This window comes from Siphateles boraxobius, unplaced genomic scaffold, assembly GCF_051911475.1.
Source record: "Siphateles boraxobius isolate OS27281-9 unplaced genomic scaffold, OSU_SipBor_1 41, whole genome shotgun sequence".
Lineage (NCBI taxonomy): Eukaryota > Metazoa > Chordata > Actinopteri > Cypriniformes > Leuciscidae > Siphateles > Siphateles boraxobius.
This window is the reverse complement of record NW_027509042.1, coordinates 29435502-29458299: the sequence shown is the minus strand read 5'-3', so window position 1 is coordinate 29458299 and position 22798 is coordinate 29435502. Positions and strand designations below refer to the sequence as shown.

The window sequence follows — 22798 nt, the reverse complement described above, 5'->3', positions numbered from 1 at the left end:
CGGTGGTAGGAGACCAGTGTTTGCAGTCCTTGTCAGAGCCGTATCTGGGGTAGAGGATGCTACTGCAGTAATATGTGATGCTCGTGACAATCTGATGTCTCGAGTGCCTTTGGGTCTCGCACCCTGTTTGTGCCATCGATTAGTAAGTCGATTGGCTTGTTTCTCTACACTCAGTAAGGCCTGTCGAGAAGCACTAGATTCATAGGACTCACCGGCTGTATGCTGAGGACATCCATGACGAACCCTGTTGTGTGTTCCGTCTGGTTTGGTGGTCCCGCAATTAACTTTGTTTCAAGAATTGCAATCCTTTGTAAAAGTCTGTGGCAGTTGGAGCAGCAAGTAGATTCCAGAGGAGGCATTTTCTTATCCTTATGAATGTAGGCAGTTGTTTTTCTCTTCCCCGGAATGTAAGCTTTCAGTGGGAGGCTGGTCGAATACTTTTTTTTGTAGTAATCCAAGCGTTTGAGCACTGTGCTGATTTGCTGAAGTTAAAATTAGGTGATAAAAGGAGATAAAATATAGAAATATAAAAGCGATAGAGCAAAGTGCGGAGCGGTAAGCGAGAGCGTCCGAACAGTAGCTGAGCAGGAAGTGAGCATGGTCAATATAATTTATTTAAAATATGATGGTTTCATTATATTAATCATGTAAGATAACTATAAATATACTATAAATCCAGTAATTGTATTTACTAAATGCAATGGTTAAAATGCAGGAAACAAATAAATGCAATAGTGAGTTTATTAGGATTAGTGGATTACAAAATAGGATATAGGCATTACGTGAGAACCAGTTCTCTTCACACTTCATGACAGTAGGTGGCGACATGCACCTATTGATGTTGGTTCGCAACCCGCCATTAAACCAAATGAAGAAGGACGTTCGGCAGTTGTTGAACGATATAAGAAAAAAACTCCAGCTGCGCTCTATGTGAGTATAACATGAATCATCTCTTTCATTTTAATATTTTATTTGTTGTTAGGATTGTCAGATGTCAACTATATGTAAATTATGATGAGGTGAGATGCGCTAATCATGTTAGCTTATAGCACGGGAGATCCAAACTTTTGTTTTACCTAACTTACCGTTAATTAGGTTCGACTGAGCGGAATTGGAATAATTAAAATTGAAACCTACCCCAAGCCTAACTGACCTAAACGACAGACTGTGAAATGTTCCACTCACATGTACAGTCAGATGTTCTTTGTTTGTGTAACTTTAAGTAAATCAAACCAGTGACTAAACGGTCAACTTCACATTGTTTCTACTTTTAGTAAAAGAAAGGTACTATGTGAACTGAACTTAGATGTCATCTCCCTTTTTTAAAATTATGTAATTAGAATATAATGATAATAACTATTTTACAGAAAACTGCACCAAAGGAGCTTACATTCTGACACCTTGCTGGTGCATGCTAAAGCAGTGGTTTTCAAACTTTTTCAAGAGGGACCCTTTTTTTTCATTTTTTTTTTCACGCGACCCATAGGCTTGTGTGCAGAAAAAAAAATCAGCTCAGCACTTTTTTTTTACCACTTTTGATGATGCACTTGCACTTGCTGATCCTTGACGCAAAGTCGATTCTGAAATAATTTGATCAAGCTAGGCCTACATACAGGAATTTTAACCAATTAATATTGTTTGCTGCATGCTTAAAAAATACACAAAACATATTCCACAACAAACTCTTTAAATGTAATATTCAGAACAGAACAAGAATTAAAAAAAAAATTATAACTTTAAACAAGCCAAAACGAAATAATCTAAAGCAAAAGTAAAACTAAGGGCCATTATGCTCACGTAACTCTCTCATTAGAATCAAAATGTTTCAACATTCGCGATGTATTTGATGGTAAACTATTCTTTATTATAGGCTTTGTAGCAACTTCACTCACGTTGCAATATCGACAGGAAAAAAATCATCCCTCTCACATGCGCAAAAATGTGTTTGGAAACATCAGTTGAGCGGTGCTTACCCTGGATGGTACGAATTGTATACTGACTATTTAAAACAGAGCAGTTTTATTTTCATATTAGGTTGACTCTTTTATTAGCATATTTTATTTTGGCTAAAATGAACAGGCTGCGATGGAATGGTGTATTTATGTGTGTGTGTGTGTGTGTGCGCGTGTGTGTGCGCGTGTGTGTGCGTGTGTGTGTGTGTGTGAGGTGCGGCACTGGAAACAAAAGCATACTCTGTCACTTTGTTCGTACAGGACATCATTCAAACTGCAAAGTGTTTATTTATATTTGTGTACACTCGCAATAAAACACAACATTGTGCTTTTGTCAAAATGTAAACACTTATCAAACTTAACATACAACTGTCACCCAACCAAAATCACACACAGTTTAAAAGCAAACATATTTATAATTCAAATGAGAATAAAGTTAGTGTTAATTACAATTTTAAGGAAAACAAATATATTGATCTGAAATGTGTGTGTTGCTGCCGATGGAGCGAACGTGTGTGTGTTGCGGATGGAGCGAACGTGCGTGTTTTGTGTATATATATTAATGAGAAGGGTGGGCCTGCTTATTCTGCATAATCTGGTCCCAAGCCGGTTCGCAGGACGAGAGGGCAACACACATGTCAGGAGAAGCATACAGTTTGTTTCGTTGTTTCGTCTTCATTTTGGTTAGAACTGAGAATCGAGTTTCACACATATACAGGTCCTTCTCAAAAAATTAGCATATTGTGATAAAGTTCATTATTTTCCATAATGTAATGATAAAAATTAAACTTTCATATATTTTAGATTCCTTGCACAACAACTGAAATATTTAAGGTCTTTTATTGTTTTAATACTGATGATTTTGGCATACAGCTCATGAAAAACCAAAATTCCTATCTCAAAAAATTAGCATATCATGAAAAGGGTCTCTAAACGAGCTATTAACCTAATCGTCTGAATCAACTAATCAACTCTAAACACCTGCAAAAGATTCCTGAGGCTTTTAAAAACTCCCAGCCTGTTTCATTACTCAAAACCGCAATCATGGGTAAGACTGCCGACCTGACTGCTGTCCAGAAGGCCATCATTGACACCCTCAAGCAAGAGGGTAAGACACAGAAAGAAATTTCTGAACAAATAGGCTGTTCCCAGAGTGCTGTATCAAGGCACCTCAGTGGGAAGTCTGTGGGAAGAAAAAAGTGTGGCAAAAAACGCTGCACAACGAGAAGAGGTGACCGGACCCTGAGGAAGATTGTGGAGAAGGACCGATTCAAGACCTTGGGGGACCTGCGGAAGCAGTGGACTGAGTCTGGAGTAGAAACATCCAGAGCCACCGTGCACAGGCGTGTGCAGGAAATGGGCTACAGGTGCGGCATTCCCCAGGTCAAACCACTTTTGAACCAGAAACAGCGGCAGAAGCGCCTGACCTGGACTGTTGCTCAGTGGTCCAAAGTACTTTTTTCGGATGAAAGCAAATTTTCCATGTCATTCGGAAATCAAGGTGCCAGAGTCTGGAGGAAGACTGGGGAGAAGGAAATGCCAAAATGCCTGAAGTCCAGTGTCAAGTACCCACAGTCAGTGATGGTCTGGGGTGCCATGTCAGCTGCTGGTGTTGGTCCACTGTGTTTTATCAAGGGCAGGGTAAATGCAGCTAGCTGTCAGGAGATTTTGGAGCACTTTATGCTTCCATCTGCTGAAAAGCTTTATGGAGATGAAGATTTCACTTTTCAGAACGACCTTGCACCTGCTCACAGTGCCAAAACCACTGGGAAATGGTTTACTGACCATGGTAGTACTGTGCTCAATTGGCCTGCCAACTCTCCTGACCTGAACCCCATAGAGAATCTGTGGGATATTGTGAAGAGAAAGTTGAGAGACGCAAGACCCAACACTCTGGATGAGCTTAAGGCTGCTATCGAAGCATCCTGGGCCTCCATAACACCTCAGCAGTGCCACAGGCTGATTGCCTCCATGCCACGCCGCATTGAAGCGGTCATTTCTGCAAAAGGATTCCCGACCAAGTATTGAGTGCATAACTGAACATAATTATTTGAAGGTTGACTTTTTTGTATTAAAAACACTTCTTTTATTGGTCGGATGAAATATGCTAATTTTTTGAGATAGGAATTTTGGGTTTTCATGAGCTGTGTGCCAAAATCATCAGTATTAAAACAATAAAATACTTGAAATATTTCAGTTGTTGTGCAATGCATCTAAAATATATGAAAGTTTAATTTTTATCATTACATTATGGAAAATAATTAACTTTATCACAATATGCTAATTTTTTGAGAAGGACCTGTATGTAGTGGTGAAGGGTAGTAGCAAAGAAATGCTTGCTTTGCTCAGCATGGGGTACTCGGTGAAGAGGCCAATCCAGAACAAAGACAATTTTTCTGTTTTGTGACGGGTTTTCAAAGTGCTGTCACTGGTTAGTTGGAGCATTTCTGATTCTTCACAAGGAGTTAAATTCAGTTCAGCAATTGAATCTGGAGTTTCAAAGTCAAAGGGATTTTTCACCCATCGCTTGTCTTTTAATTCATCGAACTTCTCCTGGGGAAAGTAGCGAGCGAATTTCCCCATCAGTGCATCAAGATGTGATTGAATGAGACGAGTCAGGCCAGCGACCGATTCCTTGGGCACGTCGTTTTCTTCAATGCGTTTCACGACGAGTTACACGTTAGAAGAGAGGTAAATTAGCTAACGCATGTTATTTGGGGATTAAAACCCACCTTGCATTTTGAAAGCTGTATATTTTTGTTTAGCTGTATATTAAACTCACTAGATATTTTCTCATGTTTCTTCTGAATTTCCAGTACATATCATTAAAATGCAATATTTACGGCGAGTGAATAATATGAATATCATATATATTATTAGGACGTTTTGTGTGAGTAATTTGGTAGTATAGTTTGTTTTTCTGTTTTCTTTATGGGAAGCATCTCAACAATGAGAGGTAAAATGTTGTTTGGTGGCATATTAAAGAGGAGTTTGTGCTCTTTAAAACAAAGTTGCCTATACTTGGAATTGTAAACTGTAGTTTTTCTACTGTCTGGTTCATTGAAAAAAACATTACTTTTTAGAATTAGCAGTATTCTACATCCAGATTCCATTGGGTTCTAAGGGGTTAACTAGCTTTTATAACATGGAGCACATTGTCCATCTACAAATCCTACTCTTCAAGAATACAGGACTATATATCCAAAATGGATCCTTACTAAGTGTACTTTTAATAACTCTTCTAAATAATTGTAATCATCTCTCTCTGTCCTTATGTATAGTCAAGCCAGGTTGAGTTAGCAGTGAAGAACAGGGAACAGGCTGTAGACTACTTTGCCCGTCCTGAGCCTGCTATGATGCAGGTGTTTTTAAAGCATCACCCCAAATAAGATGCTAGAAACCCTGTGGTAAAGAAGGTGTTCACCAGTAGAGATGGCAAAAGTAGAAAGTGGCTGACATATTGTCATAAACGTCATGCTTTATTTTGTTTTTTATGTCTGGCCTTCAGCAAGCCAAATGACTCCAACATTTTCATAAATGGAATGTTAGACTGGAGACATGTGCACCAGAGAGCGGAAGAGCATGAAAAAAGCATGGGACATAGAAATTGTGCCGAAGCTTATTTTTTAAACTGCTCAAAAGCTGACATCAAAAACCTACTGGGGGGCAGACAGCTGACAGAACACAGAAATCAGGTCAAGAAGAGGCGTCAGGTTTTGGAATGGGTAGTGGAGGTTGTAAAAGTGATAGGAAAGAGGGGCCTAAGCTACAGACAGGTGGAGAATGAGGCTGCGTATACCCTGGACAACGATACCATTGACCATGGAAATTTTTTGGAGCTGATCATTTTATTGGGAAAATATGATGTGGGTTTAAAAGAGCATCTAAGTAATGTGATTGAGAAGAGCAAAAAATGCATGTGTCGCCAGGATCAAGAGGCAGAGGTTCTCTCATCTCTCTACTGTCTAAAACGGCCGTCAACTCTGTGATTGATACCATCCGGAACTTAATTCAGCAAAACATCTCCACTGAGATCCAGAAAGCTGGAATGTTTTCTGTCCAGCTGGATACAACGCAGGACATAACAGCGCAAGACCAATGCTCAGTCATTTTGAGGTATGTGACTGATGTTGTCAATGAGAGGCTTGTCGCAGTGGTCCGGTGCAGCGCGTCCTCTGGACAGTCATTTGTCAACTTGTTAACAGAGGTCCTTGAGCATCTGAAACTGGACTCAAGTCTGTGCATTGGAAATGCAACAGATGGAGCTTCAAATATGCAGGGGCAGTACAGATGCTTCTCTGCACTGCTGGCATCACAGTCCCCCAACCATGTACACGTGTGGTGCTATTCACATGTCCTCAATCTCGTGCTGTCTGATACCACTCAAATAGTGATAGAGAGTGGATCACTGTTTGATCTCCTCAATGACACAGCAGTGTTCATCAGGGAGTCATATCAGAGAGTGAACATTTGGGAGAAGGAGAGCCATGACAAGAGACACAGACGCATTGCTCCAATTGGAGAGACACGTTGGTGGGCTAAGCACGATGCTTTGAACAAAATATTTGGATCATTTGTAAAGCCTCAAGACAGTTTGTACATTGATGTGTTGTCCACTCTCACAGCCATACAGGAACTGAAGACTGTGAAAGGAAATGTACGCACCAAAGCCAGAGGATACAAAGAGGGCCTACTCAGGTATGAGACAATACTGACAGCTCAATTATTCCTTAGGATATTTGAGCATACATCACCATTGTCAAAGTACCTGCAGATGGAGGGGATGGACATCCTCTCTGCCCATAGGATGGTCATGTCAACACAAGATGCCCTAAAAAAGATGGCGAGAGATTTACAGGCTGTCAAGGCTGCTGCTGATGACTTTGTGAAATGGGCAAATGAAAAACTTGAGCAGCAAGATGAGGAGACCGACATGGAAGTGGAGGCTGCACTGCCACAGAAAAGAAGAAAGAAGAAGAAAGCCATGCCGGGTGAGATGTCTCAGGATGACACCATAATTGATGCTGAGAGAGCCTATGAGGTAAAGGTTCATAACCAAATTGTTGATACAGCTATTGAGGCCATCCACCAAAGATTTCTGACACATGGCACTCTTTATGCAGATTTGTCATTTCTGGATCCCAAAAACTTCTCCTTGATCCAAAACCATGCTCTCCCTACATCTGCACTTGAAGACCTCAGCAAGTGCCTGGTTAAATTTGATAGCAGGGCAACAGTTGACAACCTGCAGTATGAGCTGAAAAGCTTAGCGGGACAGTGGGTCAAGCTGAAAGAGTCACCACTGGATGAATATGCGACCAGGACAGTGGAGGATGGACCTGATGGAAAGGAAGAGGACATGGAAACCATCAACAAAAGTTGTGCCTCCTGCAAAGACTGCCCACTGTGCTGCTATCAGATTCTCCAGAGATTTAACATGCTCACTGATGCATATCCCCTGCTTGGACTTGCGTACAAGTTTTTGCTGACACTTTCAATAACCCAGGTGGCCTGCAAACGATCATTTTCAACCCTAAAATATATCAAAAGCAGACTGAGAAGCAGCCTGTCTGCCAGCAAATTGGATGCCTTCATGTTGATGGCCACTGAAAAGGACATCCTTGTGGCTTTGGAGACCGACACTGTAATAGACAGAGTTGCAGAGAAGAGCAAGTTACTGAGGAAACTGCTGTTATTGTAAGGTAAGGTGAGATGAGATTATTGATATTATTGTCAAAAATGTTCATAATATTGTAGACTGAAAATGTGACACATTATTCCCTTTACTCCCTCTCTCTCCCTTTCTCTCTCTCTCAGGATGCCCTTACTTTTGTAGTTCATTGTTATTGAGGATGTTCAGAGGACCATGGAGCCATATCCACTAAGTAAGTATAAAATATGTGCAACCATCTCTTCACATTATTATATATTAAAGATACTTGTACGGTGATCATTTTACTCAGTTATCATTCTTGTCTCTCTTTCTCTCTCTCTCTCTCTCTCTCTCTCTCTCTCTCTCTCTCTCTCTCTCTCTCTCTCTCTCTCTCTCTCTCTCTCTCTCTCTCTCTCTCTCTCTCTCTCTCTCTCTCTCTCTCTCTCTCTCTCTCTCTCTCTCTCTCTCTTTCTCTCTCTCTCTCTCTCTCTCTCTCTCAGGATGCCCTCACTTTTTTAGTTCATTATTTTTGAGGATGTTCAGAGGACCATGGAACCATTTCCACTAAGTAAGTATAAAATATGTGCAGCCATCTCTCCTCATTGTTATATATTAAAAATACTTGTATGGTAATCATTTTACTCAATCATTTATCATTCTCGCCCCCCCCCCCCCCCCTACTCTCTCTCTCTCTCTCTCTCTCTCTCTCTCTCTCTCAGGATGCCCTCATTTTTGTAGTTCATTGTTTTTGACATCAGTTTGTTTTTTCATCAGTTTACTCAATCAGTTATCATTCTCGTCTCTCTCTCTCTCTCTCTCTCTCTCTCTCTCTCTCTCTCTCTCTCTCTCTCTCTCTCTCTCTCTCTCTCTCTCTCTCAGGATGCCCTCACTTTGTGTAGGCCCTACTCCACTGCCACCTTTGATCACCAGGGAGTCAGTCAAGAGAGAGTGAGTACACTGGTCCAGTTGCACTGGTACACTGGTCCATGGCACTTAGTTCTCAGCTTTGTAGGGGTTTTTGGGAATGGAACTGTAGATATGCATATCTACAGGGACCGCAAGGATGGTGTACGGTTGGTGGTGTCCAACCGATTGTAGTGGGCCGGTCTGAGCAAAAATGCCAGGGCCCTTTTTTTGTCCCAGTCCAGCCCTGTCTCCCTCCAGTAGTGATCCTCGTTCGGTCTTTTAATTTGTCACTCTCCCTTTTTCTTCTTTTAGTCTCCTCTGACAAAACCTTTGCCTTCTTCCTTTTAGTTGTTGCTTCGGTCATGACAACAACATAGTGATGTTACGTATGACACTGAAGCTTCGATGCGCGTATCACACATGCGACACAATTTCTAGTGAAGCCCCGTATCGGGGTGTGTATTGGTTTCCCCAGAGTCACGTGATCGATGACAAATGAAGCCTCACTTTCTGTCCAATCACGTGCGCGTTTCGCTTTGGGTGTCAGTAGGGCTGTCGCGATAACCGCAATATCGCAGTACCGCGCTACTGACAGGCCAACGGCAGAGGAATGCAAGTAACCGCAGCAACCGCGAACCGCGTTTTCTTTTTTCATAAGGCCACCCTTCGTAGTTCGTACCATGTGTATTGAATGTCAAATAAGTTAATAATGATAACAAGACTGTTTATCATGGTGATTTGTACAGAGGATTCGTGGATTTTAAACAGACAGTGAATGTGTTCGACTGAGCGCGTGCGATTACCTGCGTCTGTCTTTGAAGTCAAATCATGTATATTCGTGAAAAGGTTGCCGTTTCAATGGAAAGCGAAATATTTGTCGTTGGCTATCATCCTTTTAACGTGTAAGGGTATTTACCATGAATGGCGTCAGCGCTGGTCAGCATTACACAGCACGAGGAAGCCGTGGGGGGAAAGCAGCGAGTCACGCATTGAATCAATGCCATTGGTCTCTATTAAGTGAAGCATTGCTTCAGCTTTGCCCAAAAGTGAAGCATTGCTGGCCAGCTGAGCCTTGAAAAGTGGAGCTCAAAGTTAAAAAATAATTAACACCTTGTTTCATTACATCTATCATTTAAGGAATCAGCTTTTTTGAACGTTTTTGTTGAATGAACGGTTTAATGACTCACTCAAAGACAGTCCGTTGGCATAACAACTGCGCGCTGAGTGACAGTCTTTCAACGCGCAGAGACGATGTTTAGTTTCGGTTACATTGGTTACATTGTTTTTGTGTATGCTGACCACATCATAACACATATTTATATAGCAACAAATAAATATAAATAAATAAATGGCGGTAAAACCGCATATCGCGCTATTGAGTCACTCAAAATTACCGCAAGGGAAATTCCTTCACCGCGACAGCCGTAGGTGTCAGAAGGCTCGAACTCCAGATCTCATTTAATGAGTCATTGTTGGCTCAGTCTGGTTGATGGGTGTTTCAGTAGAGTGCTTTACTTTGAAAGTTAATAAATATAATACATTAAATAACCAAAATTTATTTTTCACTACTTAGGCTATTCTTTTTTCTTTTGTCTTTTTGTTTTTGTAATATATTTGCACTTTTGGTGATTTTAGGTAATTTGGTGTTGGTATTTGGGATTAGGGTGGGCATCAGCAGAAGTCAGCTTCAATACTCGCACAGGAGTTCGTAGGCCGCCCCGCTTACAGTTACAAAGATCACAGCAGTTATACGATTTCCAAGGTCTAAGCTACGTCATTGCTTACAGGATTAATGATTCTCATTGGCTATGAAATAGATAAACACAGTGATTTTCCACACATATACAGATAGACTGAAGCATATCTCCATCGATTATGCAGCTGAAGTTAGGCACGCCATGACCTTCCAGGTCGCAGATTTGGGTTGCTGGGCGCCAGCATGTCCAGAACAACAACTCAGTCAATCTCCAATAATGCCAGTGGTTCCTTAACCTGTAACCAAGAAGACTAACACACACACCGACACACAGCTTTTCCAAGGTTGGATTTGGCCAGGCTCTCACTATAAACAGGAGAGTCCTCTCAAAACATCAAGATAATGCGTTCTTTCTCTCAAGGATAGCTAAACTTTAGTCTAACTGGAAAGAAAGGCTTTAACAAAGAAATGGCCCCTTTAACTATTGGCTTCAATGACCCCTATATGTTTTAACACATTGAAGACCTTTCTCAAACACAAAACAAGTCCCTATTTCATTTGTGGAAGCTGGGTTAAATAAGCAAGCACTGCATTCAGATATCAAATACAGACATTAAAGAATACATGAAAAGAACATTTCAGTAATCACACTGGTAACTTATATAAATAAAGTAAAATCTCCAGAGAAGTCATTCAACTCATTTGATATTTAGAAGGAAAAATATTGATTAATACCTTAATTATAATCAATCATTACATATACATTGAAGCAGCAGTGGATTCCAATCCACCCCCTTCACCATACAGCAAGTTCTGTGTGTTCTCACCCCATTCCACCAGGCCACAGTAGAGCTGTCCGAGGAAAAACATGTGTCTGGCTCCAAAGTAATTCCTTTGCTAAAAATGATTCACCATTCATTACAGGTTGAACAACTAAGGTATTTATTTTTATTTGTGTAGAATACTCTTAATTATTAAATTATTGAATTATTAAATTTTTATTTTTGCACAGAGTAAATAGTTTTCTATTTCATAGGTTAACCATGCCAATAACAAAGGAATTAACTGAAAACCTTATCAGGCGTCTGAGGGAGCATATCTGGAATATGGAGTCGCTCAGTATAATGACCATGGCAACTCTGCTGGACCCAAGGTTTAAAAAGTTGGGTTTCCTAAACCAAACTAAGATGACAGAGGCTGTCAAACGGCTAAAAGCAGAATGTGGTAATGTCATCAGGGCCGAAGACGAAAGACCATCCACATCATCAAGCACTCAGTCAACAGAAGCACCACCATCAACCCAACAGCCCACACCAAGCTCAACTATTTATTCATTTTTATTTTTGTTTATTTAGTGTATTTTATAATTGTTGACCGTTTATGTGTCTTATATTCAATCAATGTACATGTACAGTCACTCCCAATAAACATAATAATAATAATTTTCCTCACACTTGTAAGGTGGAAACCTTTGGCTTCTGTTGGACAGTGGTGTGGAGCAAAGCTCAAATGCCACTTCTGATGCGATCGTAGAAGTGGATAAATACCTTACAGAGACAAACATACAAAGAGCTGAAGATCCACTTGAATACTGGAGAATGCAGAAACATATCTACCCCCACACCTTTTATTTCTTAATAAAAATAATTAAAAACTTTATCACCTTTCTGTCATTCCTACAGTTACATAAGCACTATCACTGCCAAGTGTCATAAGCACATTTAATAACAGATGATCCTATCAGTCAATGTTCTTATTCAGTGGGTGTGTGCGTGTGTGTGTGTGTATACAGAGAGGGAGAGAGAGAGAGAGAGAGAGAGAAATAGGCCTACATTAAATCTTATTGAATCTTATAAGCTTATATTATATTTTATTGTCACACTTTAATGGGAAAATGAATTTATTTAATGAACAAATCAAATACAAACATGTATGGCTTTTATTTGTACACATAACATTGAAACTATGGAGTGTGTTGTGATGGCTTCATCTGCCAGAGCTTCTAACACAGGCTTCTGGCTGCTTTATTTTAAATAAGCACCAGATGGCTCTGTTCTCGACACTCTCGAAGCTTTGAATCTTTTCCCGGAACAGTCAGGGGAAAGCCTCATTGATTCACGAGGTTACATTTCCCCATCCCTACAACAACATACAGACGGGTATCAAACGCTAGTTGGGCTCTTACGTCAGAATTTCAGAAGTTGGGGTGGTGGGGGAAGTGACGTATGCCGTAAAGCAGTCGAATTTTGTAGTTTTTTTTTTTTGTGCTCGGGTTACTACCCGAAACCTGAAGTTTCATAGTGCCAGTAAAAGCGATACAGTCAGACACTGTCAGGCTACGGCAGACGTGTCATTCAACCTATTGTAATTCGATGTACCATCTCAAGGGTCTTGGAAATATATAATGAAGGTTGAAAAACGACATATTGCAGGGTTGCCAACTCTCATGCTTCATGCGTGACACTCACGCATTCAGCCTCAATCTCACGGTCTCACGCTCAACAAAGAAATCTCACGCTAAATTAGACATTCTTCTGTGCTGTTTTTTTTTCACTCATGTGCACTAATTTCTGAATTACTAAAAGCAAGTTCAGGCTCTTAACTACTGATTGGACCAGTGGTGTAGTCTACGTGATACGCAGGTACGCCATATACCTACTAGAAAATGTCAAGGATTTCCATATGCCCACTAGGAAATGTCAAAGATCTCCGTATACCCACCTTAAAAAGCGTGAGGATTCGTTTTGTGAAAGAACTTTCATTCATAAATTCAGCCCGCCGTGACGTCTGTGTTTGAGCAGCGACACGAATCGCGGAATCCAGCAATGTAATTTAACTTAGCCTACTGTAAAGCGGAACGTCACGCAATTTGGCCATTTTTAAACAAATAAATCAAAAGTTATGATACAATGAATCAAATCTCGATATGTAGGCTACTAAGTGTCTATGAATATTAAATCTCAAAAAGACTGCTATTGAAATAAACTCTGAATGTTCTTCGTGTTTCTGTGAATGAGCGCTCAATGTGTGCTCTACTTTACACTGACGCGCGTGTGACACTCGTGGTGTTTTCAGCGTCTATGAGGAGGACATGAACATATTTGAACTTCATTGCAGAGCTTTTATGAGAGTCACTTCACAAGAATTTTACCATTTCATTTGATAAAACTATCGTCATTCATTTGTATCATATACACACTCACAAACTTTACAGTCTTCATGACAACCTGTCAAAATCAAAGTTTTGTATAACTTGAAGAAAATATAACAGAAATATATTACTATTGCACAGTAGAGTATACTTCAGGTAGGCCTAATAATAATAATAATAATAATAATAATAATAATAATAATAATAATAATAATAGTTTATTATAACACACAGAAGCTCAAATGTCTTTAATTTACAACCCACCAAAATAAAAGTTTGTAGAGATAAATAAAGTAACTCGAGGGAATTATGAAAGAAATTGGATAGTAAGATGTACTTTTTAAAATAATAATAATCAAATCTATTAAAACATAATTTTAAAGGTATATCACACAAGTTTTTAAAAATTATTTATTGTGCTTATAATGTTTAAGTCTTTTAATGCTGATAAAACCTGGGCTTCAGGGACCATATTCATATAACATCTAAGGCTAAATGTAGCTCTTAACTGGCTGAGTTAGATGGCGATTAACACTAAACAGTAGAAAATGGGTGGCGTGGCGGTGGCGGTGGGCGGGCGGCTGGTATATCACAGTATATGCCTACTGACTACAAAAAACTAGACTACACCACTGGATTGGACCACTACATTTTCTCATGCAGAGAAAAATCGCGGACAAAGAGGACACTGACACCGACAGACTAGACAGAGAAGGTTACTTTTGATATGGACAAATTATCAGCTGTCAGATTCTGTCAATATTTCCAACGTTTTGGCGCTTTTAAATGTGACAGATCGCTGTAGCGCGTTAGTTCAAACGGCACGTGATACAGTAGCCTACATGGCTCCACCTACAGTACAGGATCGTTTGTGGGGAAGTGACTCGTGTGTGCGCGGGCGCTGCCGGAGCATGGACACTGCACCGGAGTCGATCTGTTGCAGAGAGGGCAACCCAGTGGCGGATGCAGAACGTGACAGATGGGTGGGCCTGGGTTAAGTCGAGGTGGGCCTGAATCTAGGGTTTAGTAGGCTATATTTATGGAGATGAGAAATAAAACCCGCACTGTACAGCTATGATCAGCTGCTCGGCCGAGTTTTCGAAGTTGTTAATACGGAAAGACCGAAGCTGACCTCTTGGTTTTTGTCAAATGACCTTGCGGCACTCTCTGAAAAGTTGAGATAGTTTTCATCTCGCCGCCGCATAAAGGCGCGCCTGGAAAAACGAGCGCGCTGCAGCCTGCACCACATGCGTGTGGCAAGCAGTGTTGCCAGATTGGAAATGTCCAATTATAGTACCAGAAGTTCAAAATGATCGTATTTGGAAGAACATTATCGTACACGACGTAAACGTGCAGAATACAGCTACTTATCCCAACATGTAGGATGGATTAGATGGAGTAGTGTTGACGTACGTGTGGTGCCTGTGTGTGTGTGTGTGTGTGTGTATACGTGCAGGCAGGTGAGCCTGCAAAATGATTCTGGGTCAGAGAGAGAAGCGGTAGGATGTGTGTTTGGACAAACGACTGAAAACTCTGAAATTATCGTACATTATGGGATTTTTTTCATTAATGATCGTACAGAGGTCAAAATTATAGTACAAATACCATAATTATCGTACATCTGGCAACACTGATGGCAAGCTAAAGTATTCATAAAGCATGCGGGACGCGCGATTTGCCATAAAAGCGCGCGTTCTTAACGTGCACTTTGTGGTCACGGAAAACGCGCGCCAGAAATTTGTGGTTTTTGCATTAAAAAAAAAAAACATTGTATGAAACTTTATTGTAAAGTGTTACCGGAATTACAACTGGAAAATTTGCGAGATGTGTCTCGAACGAAGAGATTAAGGGACTGTCCGAGGTGCTGAAATAAAAAACAGTGAACTTGAAACCGAGAGTTGTTTTTCTTTTCTTGTTACAAAAACACTTCAGAGGCATAAAACACCTGCAGACAGAAACAATATCATTTAAATAGCAGATCACACGTCGAGGTCGCACGTTTTGATGCAAAAAACGCGCGTTTCTGAAGCGCTTTTTCCGTGACCACAAAGCGCACGTTAAGGACAAATATCGAGTCCCTTGACAGTCGAAACGCATGAGTTTGACGAGTCAATCAGATGCCTGACCACGTCTTTCACGACCGCGTCGCTTCCATTATGAGCGCGTACATCTGAAATAACAAACTTGAGCGCGCAAAAGACGCTATATGTGAACGGGCCCGTCTTTGTCTTTCCAAGACACGGTGTTCATGTGAACAATGAGCCTCGTCCCCTCTCCTTGCAAGGGTGTCAAAGTCTAGACAAAATATGTACAGTGACATGGCATAACTGCCAGATTCAAACTGTGCGTTCGCGCGTTGGCTGGCGCTGAGCCAGAGATGGACGCGCTCAGGCTTGTCATATCTCATATAAAGTGTTCGGCGGGCCGTATATGGCCAAACTTAATTCATTATTATTATTATTATTAAAATTAAAAATTTAAATTTCGTTTTTATTAATCAGATTGGGTGGGCCACCTGTCAATCTGGGTGGGCACGTGCCCACCCAGGCCCGCCCATAAATCCGCGCCTGGGGCAACCTGGAACATTTATTGATCGGCGAAAAATGCATCACCATGCACCGTTCATTTCGGATGCTGTGCGGTGAGAGAGACGTGTTGGAGGTGGCTATGCTATATCAAGGCTGATTTATACTTCTGCGTCGGACCTACGCCGGAGCCTCTACGCCGTAGACTACGCTTTGGTTTTAATTTATACTTCTGCGTCGTTGTCCGCGTTGACGCACGCAGAGGGAGTATGTGAAACACGAGGGAGCGGTTTGAGCAGACCAATCACAGCGCTTGCGTCCGCGTAGAATAGACGCGTTGTTACATTTTTGGAGAGGTGCACGTCAGGGTACGCCGGAGGGTACGCGCGCTACGCACAGCCTACGGCGTAGCTACGGCGTAAGTTCGACGCAGAAGTATAAATTGGGCTTTAAGGGATGTCCGAGCTGAGACGCTGGAGCGCCGCAGAAGTAGCTGGTATGTAACAGTGTATTTTATGAGTTGGCGACAGGGCTAGGCTAGCTTAACATGTTATATCTTTTTCTCAGACAAAGATTGACAGCATACCGGCAGTTCACTCTTTGGGCGAGGGGGCATTTGGGAAGGAGGAATGTGCAGTGAACTATACATCAGGGATCTTTTCCCCTAAGCCGAATATCAAGGATTCGAGTAAAGTTATGCGTTGGGCTTGTAACTTGGCTAAATAAAACATTTGATGCAGACATTGTCAGACGCTTCATGTACATATTGACAAAAGTATATCTCTAAATAGTCTGTCGCTAAAAAATGCTCACTACAGACTCGAAATCCAGGGGCTGTCGGAGGTCTAGACCGTTTTAAGGCAGCTAGCCATGACTTGAGGGCTCGTTTCCTTGTCAAAGGTAGCCTGTGAAAATGTACCGTAACCCCAGCTGCCTTAGCCCTATACAATTCATTACTACAGCCAGGGGCAATACAGTATGACAAAAAGGACAAAAACAGCATTTTCAACGTACCATTTTATCCCTTTTAACAAATTCTGCCATTTTAATAATTGTACCAATGAGAATAAATAAAATGCATCTGTTATATCACCTTTTCTCAAATATCAGTTCAGTTCATCTTTAAGCATGAAAATCCAACAAAGCAGCAAAACACTTCAAAGGGGAGGAACTTCAGTAAACGAAAATTTAAACAGGGTGAAGACCAAGAAAAAAAGATTCCATCATGAATGTAACATCACTCGCTTTAATTAATATACTATTTGACAGTACAGTACCAAAAAAAATTGCTATAGTTGATCGACCCAGATGGGACTCGAACCCACAATCCCCAGCTCCGGAGGCTGATGCCTTATCCATTAGGCCACTGGGTCATCACAACGAAACATATGGAAACATGGTGATTTGTAGACAAACATATATGGGAACTATATAAGAAAGGATAAATTGTAATTGTAAATGGCGACTGTATTTATCTTTTTGTGACATTTCTTGGATTAAGATATGTTCTACGACGTTCGCCGATTGCAGGCGGGAGAGGAGTTAAAACGGAGACGTGAAGTCGGACACTAGGCTCGTTTGAAGGATCTTGCCTCGCGTTAAGAGTAGACCAAGGCAAGGAGCCAAAAATGGTTAAGCTTAACTAATTTACACATCAACAAACCGCCTGCCTCCAAAATATCTAATTTCATTGGCTGGATGATCGTACAGACGCTGAACTTCCCGTCGATGGTTGGCCAGTTTACATGTCAGTCAGAAGCACTAGCCTGAGTGGGCGGTTCTTGTCGGTTTGAATGACAACGCGTATATTGACGGACACTGTAGATGTGAGAGTCGAGAGATATACATTTAATTAATTAAATTCATTTACATTCATTTAATTAATTAAATTCATACATTTAATAAAGTAAATAAAACTCAGTGATGGTGCGTACAATGCATGGTAATAAAAACATTCGGGGCTTTACTGAAAACATTCGGGCCTCCAGCCACTTTGGCCCACCCCTAGCGCCGCCCCTGTGTGTCAGTATTTACATACTGAAGCATTAGCTATCATATTGTCGCTATAGTGGATCGAAGAAGTTCAACCAGTAAGAACTGTGATATGTACTGACTCAATTGCTACTCTGAATAGCCTAATAAGTGGAAAATCTGAAACTAGGCAAGATTTAATATTTGAGAACAAGGCAGTTAGGATTATTGGTATACTTCCTCTGGGTGCCAGCGCATGTGGGTGTGGATGGAAATGAGGAAGCGGACAAGCTGGCAAAGAAGGCATTAAATCATCAGCAAATAGAAATGAATGTATTAAGTAAATCGGAAATCAAGAGATTGATATCAATTGAAATTAGAAAGAAATGGCAAACGATATGGAATAATGAGTCTAAAGGAAGACATCTATATCAGATTCAGGAGTTTATTGGAAAGGAGAGGAAAAGATATGGAAATAGGAAAAAAGATATAATTATTTCAAGGTTAAGAATTGGTCATACTGCATTAAACTACAGTCTTTTTAAAATAGGGAAACATGAAACAGGAAATTGTGACAAATGCGGAGAACCAGAAACTGTGCAGCATATTATTTTTGAGTGTGCTGAATATGTAAGGGAGAGAATGCAGTTAATACAAGAGTTGGGATGGATGGGAATTGATGGGAATTCAATAAAAGTATTGTTAGGAAACGAGGCAAGACAGTCAAAGATACAGGAACAATGAATATAATCTAGGTGTAGTGTTTATTTATTTTTTTAGTATATATATATATATATATATATATATATATATATATATATATATATATATATATATATATATAAGTATTTTATTATTATTTGCTGTTTCCCCTCATTGATTCATTGCATATTCTTCCAAAACTACCCAAGCGCACTCCACACTCCAGATCAGTAGGTGGCGGTAATGCACCTTTTACGTTGGCTTGCCAACCCGCCATAAAACAACAGAAGAAGAAGAAGAAGAAGAATCACTCGGCCCGCGTGGAAGGAAACATGGCTGCGTTGTTTGAAGGATACACACTGTGTGGAATTGGACCAGCGCAAAATTCTTCGAATTCAGGAATTCTGGGGATTGAACTGGGTAGAGATATCGACCATGTCCTCGTCACTGACGCTTCGAGATCTGTTACTGTTTACAAGGTAAAATGAGTTAGATGTAAATACGGTTTGTCTCAGAACGGATTGCATGCAGTGCTGAGTTAAATTCTAGCATGTAACTTAGCCTAAACATGAGCGCTACATCACAAACACAGAAAATTCTCCAACGGCATCTAATGCTATTTTATTTTTTCATTCTGTAATTGTTATTCAGAAAGTGAATTAGTAGCTGTTTGTGTTGCTGTTTAACCGATATCTTGATTAATAGGTGTCTGATCAGAAGCCTACGGGCAGTTGGACAGTGAAACATGGGCAGATAATCACCTGCCCCGCTGTGTTTAACACGAAGTCCCAGGAATATGTGGTCGTTACTGATGACAGGGTAAGGATGGAGACATGTTTCCTATAAGAATAATCCAGTTTCACATGATGTGTGCAGTTTCACATGTTTTTTTGTGTGTTTTAGGTTGTCAGAGTTTGGAAAGAAGATGATGTCTACATGGAAAAGGCTTTCAAAGCTACAGTAAGTGCAGTTAAAATTCATAAGGATTCAATTGGGTGGTACCTGCCAGGGGCAGATAAACGTATAGGGCAGGCTGAAGCCTGTTTTATGCTTCTGCGTCGAATCGACGGAGTTCCCCCGCAGACTCCCCTGGACTGTATCCTAGAGGCCCACGTGATCACCCAGCAAAAACTCGTTGAAAAGACGACTTTGCCAGATAGCTGAACAACGTTGAGATTTGGGTGAAAACCTGTCTTTTTTTCAGGTAATTGAAAGGACGCCTATAAATAGATCTCCCTCTATGTGAAAGTTGAAGAAAAAAAACTGCCCTCTTCAACTTTGAATTCAACCTAATTTCAACCATGAATTCTTGATTGGTTTATGTTCATTATATGAACATATTCATAATTACTGACAAAAAACAGTTTACAAAAGAGTAATAAAAATAAAACATTTATGCACAGGTCAAATACATTTAAGGGGTGGAGCTAGTTGGTGGCCACCATTGACTGAAACTTGGCCATCCTGGCACACAATTGTTTCTGTCTTTAAAAAAAAAAAAATTCTTGACCTAAATTGAGTTTTAGATGTAGAACCATCTCTTTATGACCACAACACATGGGAGAATTTTCAGGTGCACACGCAAACTTTGCCTCAAGCCGGGGACACAAAAGGGCCATGAAACCCCAAAATATTTTTTTTGAGATGTGAACAGATATGTACAGGTTGCACATCACTGACAACACTAAAAGTAGGGATGCACCGATCCGATACTCCGTATCAGCTCCTATACTGCCATTAGGCTTGGGCGGTATCCAAATTTTGATACCGTCATAACCTCCTCCCTATTTTACCGGGGTATAAGGTATTAACGTGACTAATTAAAAATTATGACATAAGGCTCAGACAGCTTCACCAAACTGTTGGCTTTTGCCTACACCTTTCAGAAACTGAATACCAGATGAAAAAAAAAAAAAAAAATCAAGGCCAACCCGTGCACGTTGTGTCTGATCCCTGCTGACGGCATTAAATGTAATTATGAGCCGGAGCCCTATTTAGACTCGACTATTTTTAATACATGGGCAGTTATAATATGGTGGTGCCAAATAATTTTTTAACCCAGGTGCTGAGGGGGTGGTAGATATAAATACTATTTATAAATGAGCAAAATGGGGACATTTAATAATATTTAATTATTTTAATTTTGACAATTGTATTCATTTTATTAATTAATTTAAATTAAATTAACAAGCAAGAAGTGCATTTGTAAATCCGGTGACACGCGTCCATTGATTTTTATTAATACAACTTTTCTGTCAGTGCTGCAAAGATTAAGTTGACGATCGCCATCTCCTAGTGAAAGCGCATATATAGAGAGAAATGCAAATCATGGATTACATAATCAGAAGGTATAGGCTAGCCTTTTTCTTTTCGTTTTGAATTGTTTCGTTTTAAAGAAATTGACGATTGATATCTCCGTAGTGAACGCGCCTAGAGAGAGAAATGCACATCATGGATTAATCAGAGAGTATGCTGCCTATATTTCTTTTCCTTTTGAATTGTTTCGTTTAAAGAAATTGACGAATCGCCATCTCCATAGTGAACGATAGAGAGCAATGCACATCATGGATTGAATAATGAGAGAGTAGGCTAGCCTATTTATTTTCGTTTTGAATAGTTTCGTTTAATTTGATCGCCATTTCCGTATGAACGCGCATAGAAATGCACATCATGGATTAAATAATCAGCGAGTAGCCTATTTCTTTTCGTTTTGAATTGTTTCGTTTAATGAAATTTCAAGCTTTATTTAGATATCTGTCATGTCTGTGAGACATACACTGAGTTTCGGTTAATTTATGATGAGATTTCAATGCAAGTGACCGCGGCGCGCCAGCGCACGATCATGTCATGATTATGTTGTCTGCTATATTTGATTCTTATTTATTATTGGTTGATAAAAAAATTATTAAAATTAAGATACAATTTATACAAAACGAAATTCACTTTAAAGGCCTTTTACAAAATGAAACTTAATTAAGTGGTCAATGTCTGACTCCCGATGGATCCCATCTTACTCGTGCTGTTCAGTTTTCATTATCAACGTAAAAAAAATGACATTATAATATTTTAACAAATATAAACTAATGCGCTTATTTAATGAACTCGGGGCAAAATGCATCCTCGCACCACTGAGTGGGTGGTTGTTTCGGAGATGCGACATTAGGTTAGAGGTGTTTCCATCTCTCGCGGTCACCTTTTTTATTGCAACATTTACAAATTGCCTCGTCAGTATTTACCGCCTCTCCCTTCTCTCTCTCTCTCTCGCTCTCCTCCACACTGTCACTTGATGACAACTACATAAGCATTTTTAGGCATTGAATAAATTATATTTATATATTATATATAAGTGCCGGTAATGACGGTATTGAAACTGATACCGTTGCTATTTTAAGACCCCGCGGTATACGATATTACCGAAATACCGCCCAACCCTAACTGCCATTCTTTGTTTTGATCTTTAGATAAAGGTCTATGGTTTCGCATAAAATGACTTTGTCTTGCTGGACTGTATTGCTGTACCTTAATCATGTTACTTTCTACCGGGTGTCTGGTAGATCAAAACACTGGGGTAGAGAGCACTATAATTGTTCTTCACGCGTACAGTAACTGTTAAAAGAAAAGGCTGAATAAACTTTTGCATAGATGGATACTGTATAATACACTACGCATCTATATGTAAATCTTTAGTGCTTTGAACTTTGCAATGCGGACTCGAAGACTGCACGCTGTGACACGCTTCCAAGCACATCATTCTGCGCTCGGGATGCGCATAAGCGCTTTTGTGCCGCCCTGTATTGGAGCCTTTCATATCATAATACTTTCTTGTTCTGCCCTAGCTATCATATGTTGCTGCCTCATTAAACAGCTGAGCTATACATTTAAAAAATGTCTTAATTTTATAGTATATCCTACTATTTTTTTATCTTTTAGATTTTTTTATCTTGTTTTTCATTAATATATTTTACAACAATACAAAGAGCAATATGTAATCTTTTACCAGATTTAGTACTACACTTATTGTCTCATTTGTTCCCCACTAAATTTTTTTTCACTAAATGTTCAGATTTTATAAATTGTGCACTTGTGATTTTTCTTAATGAGTAAATTTTAATGCTGAATTATTCACTAATCTAGTTTATAATAGCATTTTTGTCATAGATTATGATCATATATTTTTATTTGTTGTTTTTCTTTATAATGAAATTGTTTGTATTAAGTAGATTGTTTTTTACACGAGTGATT

At 39.9% G+C, this 22798-nt stretch overlaps 1 protein-coding gene and 1 non-coding gene across 4 annotated transcripts in view; one reads left to right on the top strand and one right to left on the bottom strand.

The window, feature by feature from the left end:
• Window positions 1-16211: 16211 nt before the first annotated feature.
• Window positions 16212-22798, top strand: part of nol11 (nucleolar protein 11) — a 140150-nt gene continuing 133563 nt past the window's right edge. Inside the window, exons 1-4 of one of the 3 annotated variants that reach the window (XM_077199108.1) lie at window positions 16212-16379; window positions 18766-19035; window positions 19262-19375; window positions 19460-19516. In XM_077199108.1, the coding sequence (XP_077055223.1) occupies window positions 18889-19035; window positions 19262-19375; window positions 19460-19516 (318 nt within the window). In that variant the 5' untranslated portion in view covers window positions 16212-16379; window positions 18766-18888. Of the gene's footprint in view, window positions 16380-17915; window positions 17974-18765; window positions 19036-19261; window positions 19376-19459; window positions 19517-22798 lie in introns of those variants that run through there. The other 2 variants (XM_077199110.1, XM_077199109.1) reach the window with 2 other exon arrangements.
• On the bottom strand, window positions 17184-17256 carry trnar-ccg (transfer RNA arginine (anticodon CCG)). The gene has a single exon. It is a non-coding gene; the product is annotated as a tRNA-Arg (tRNA).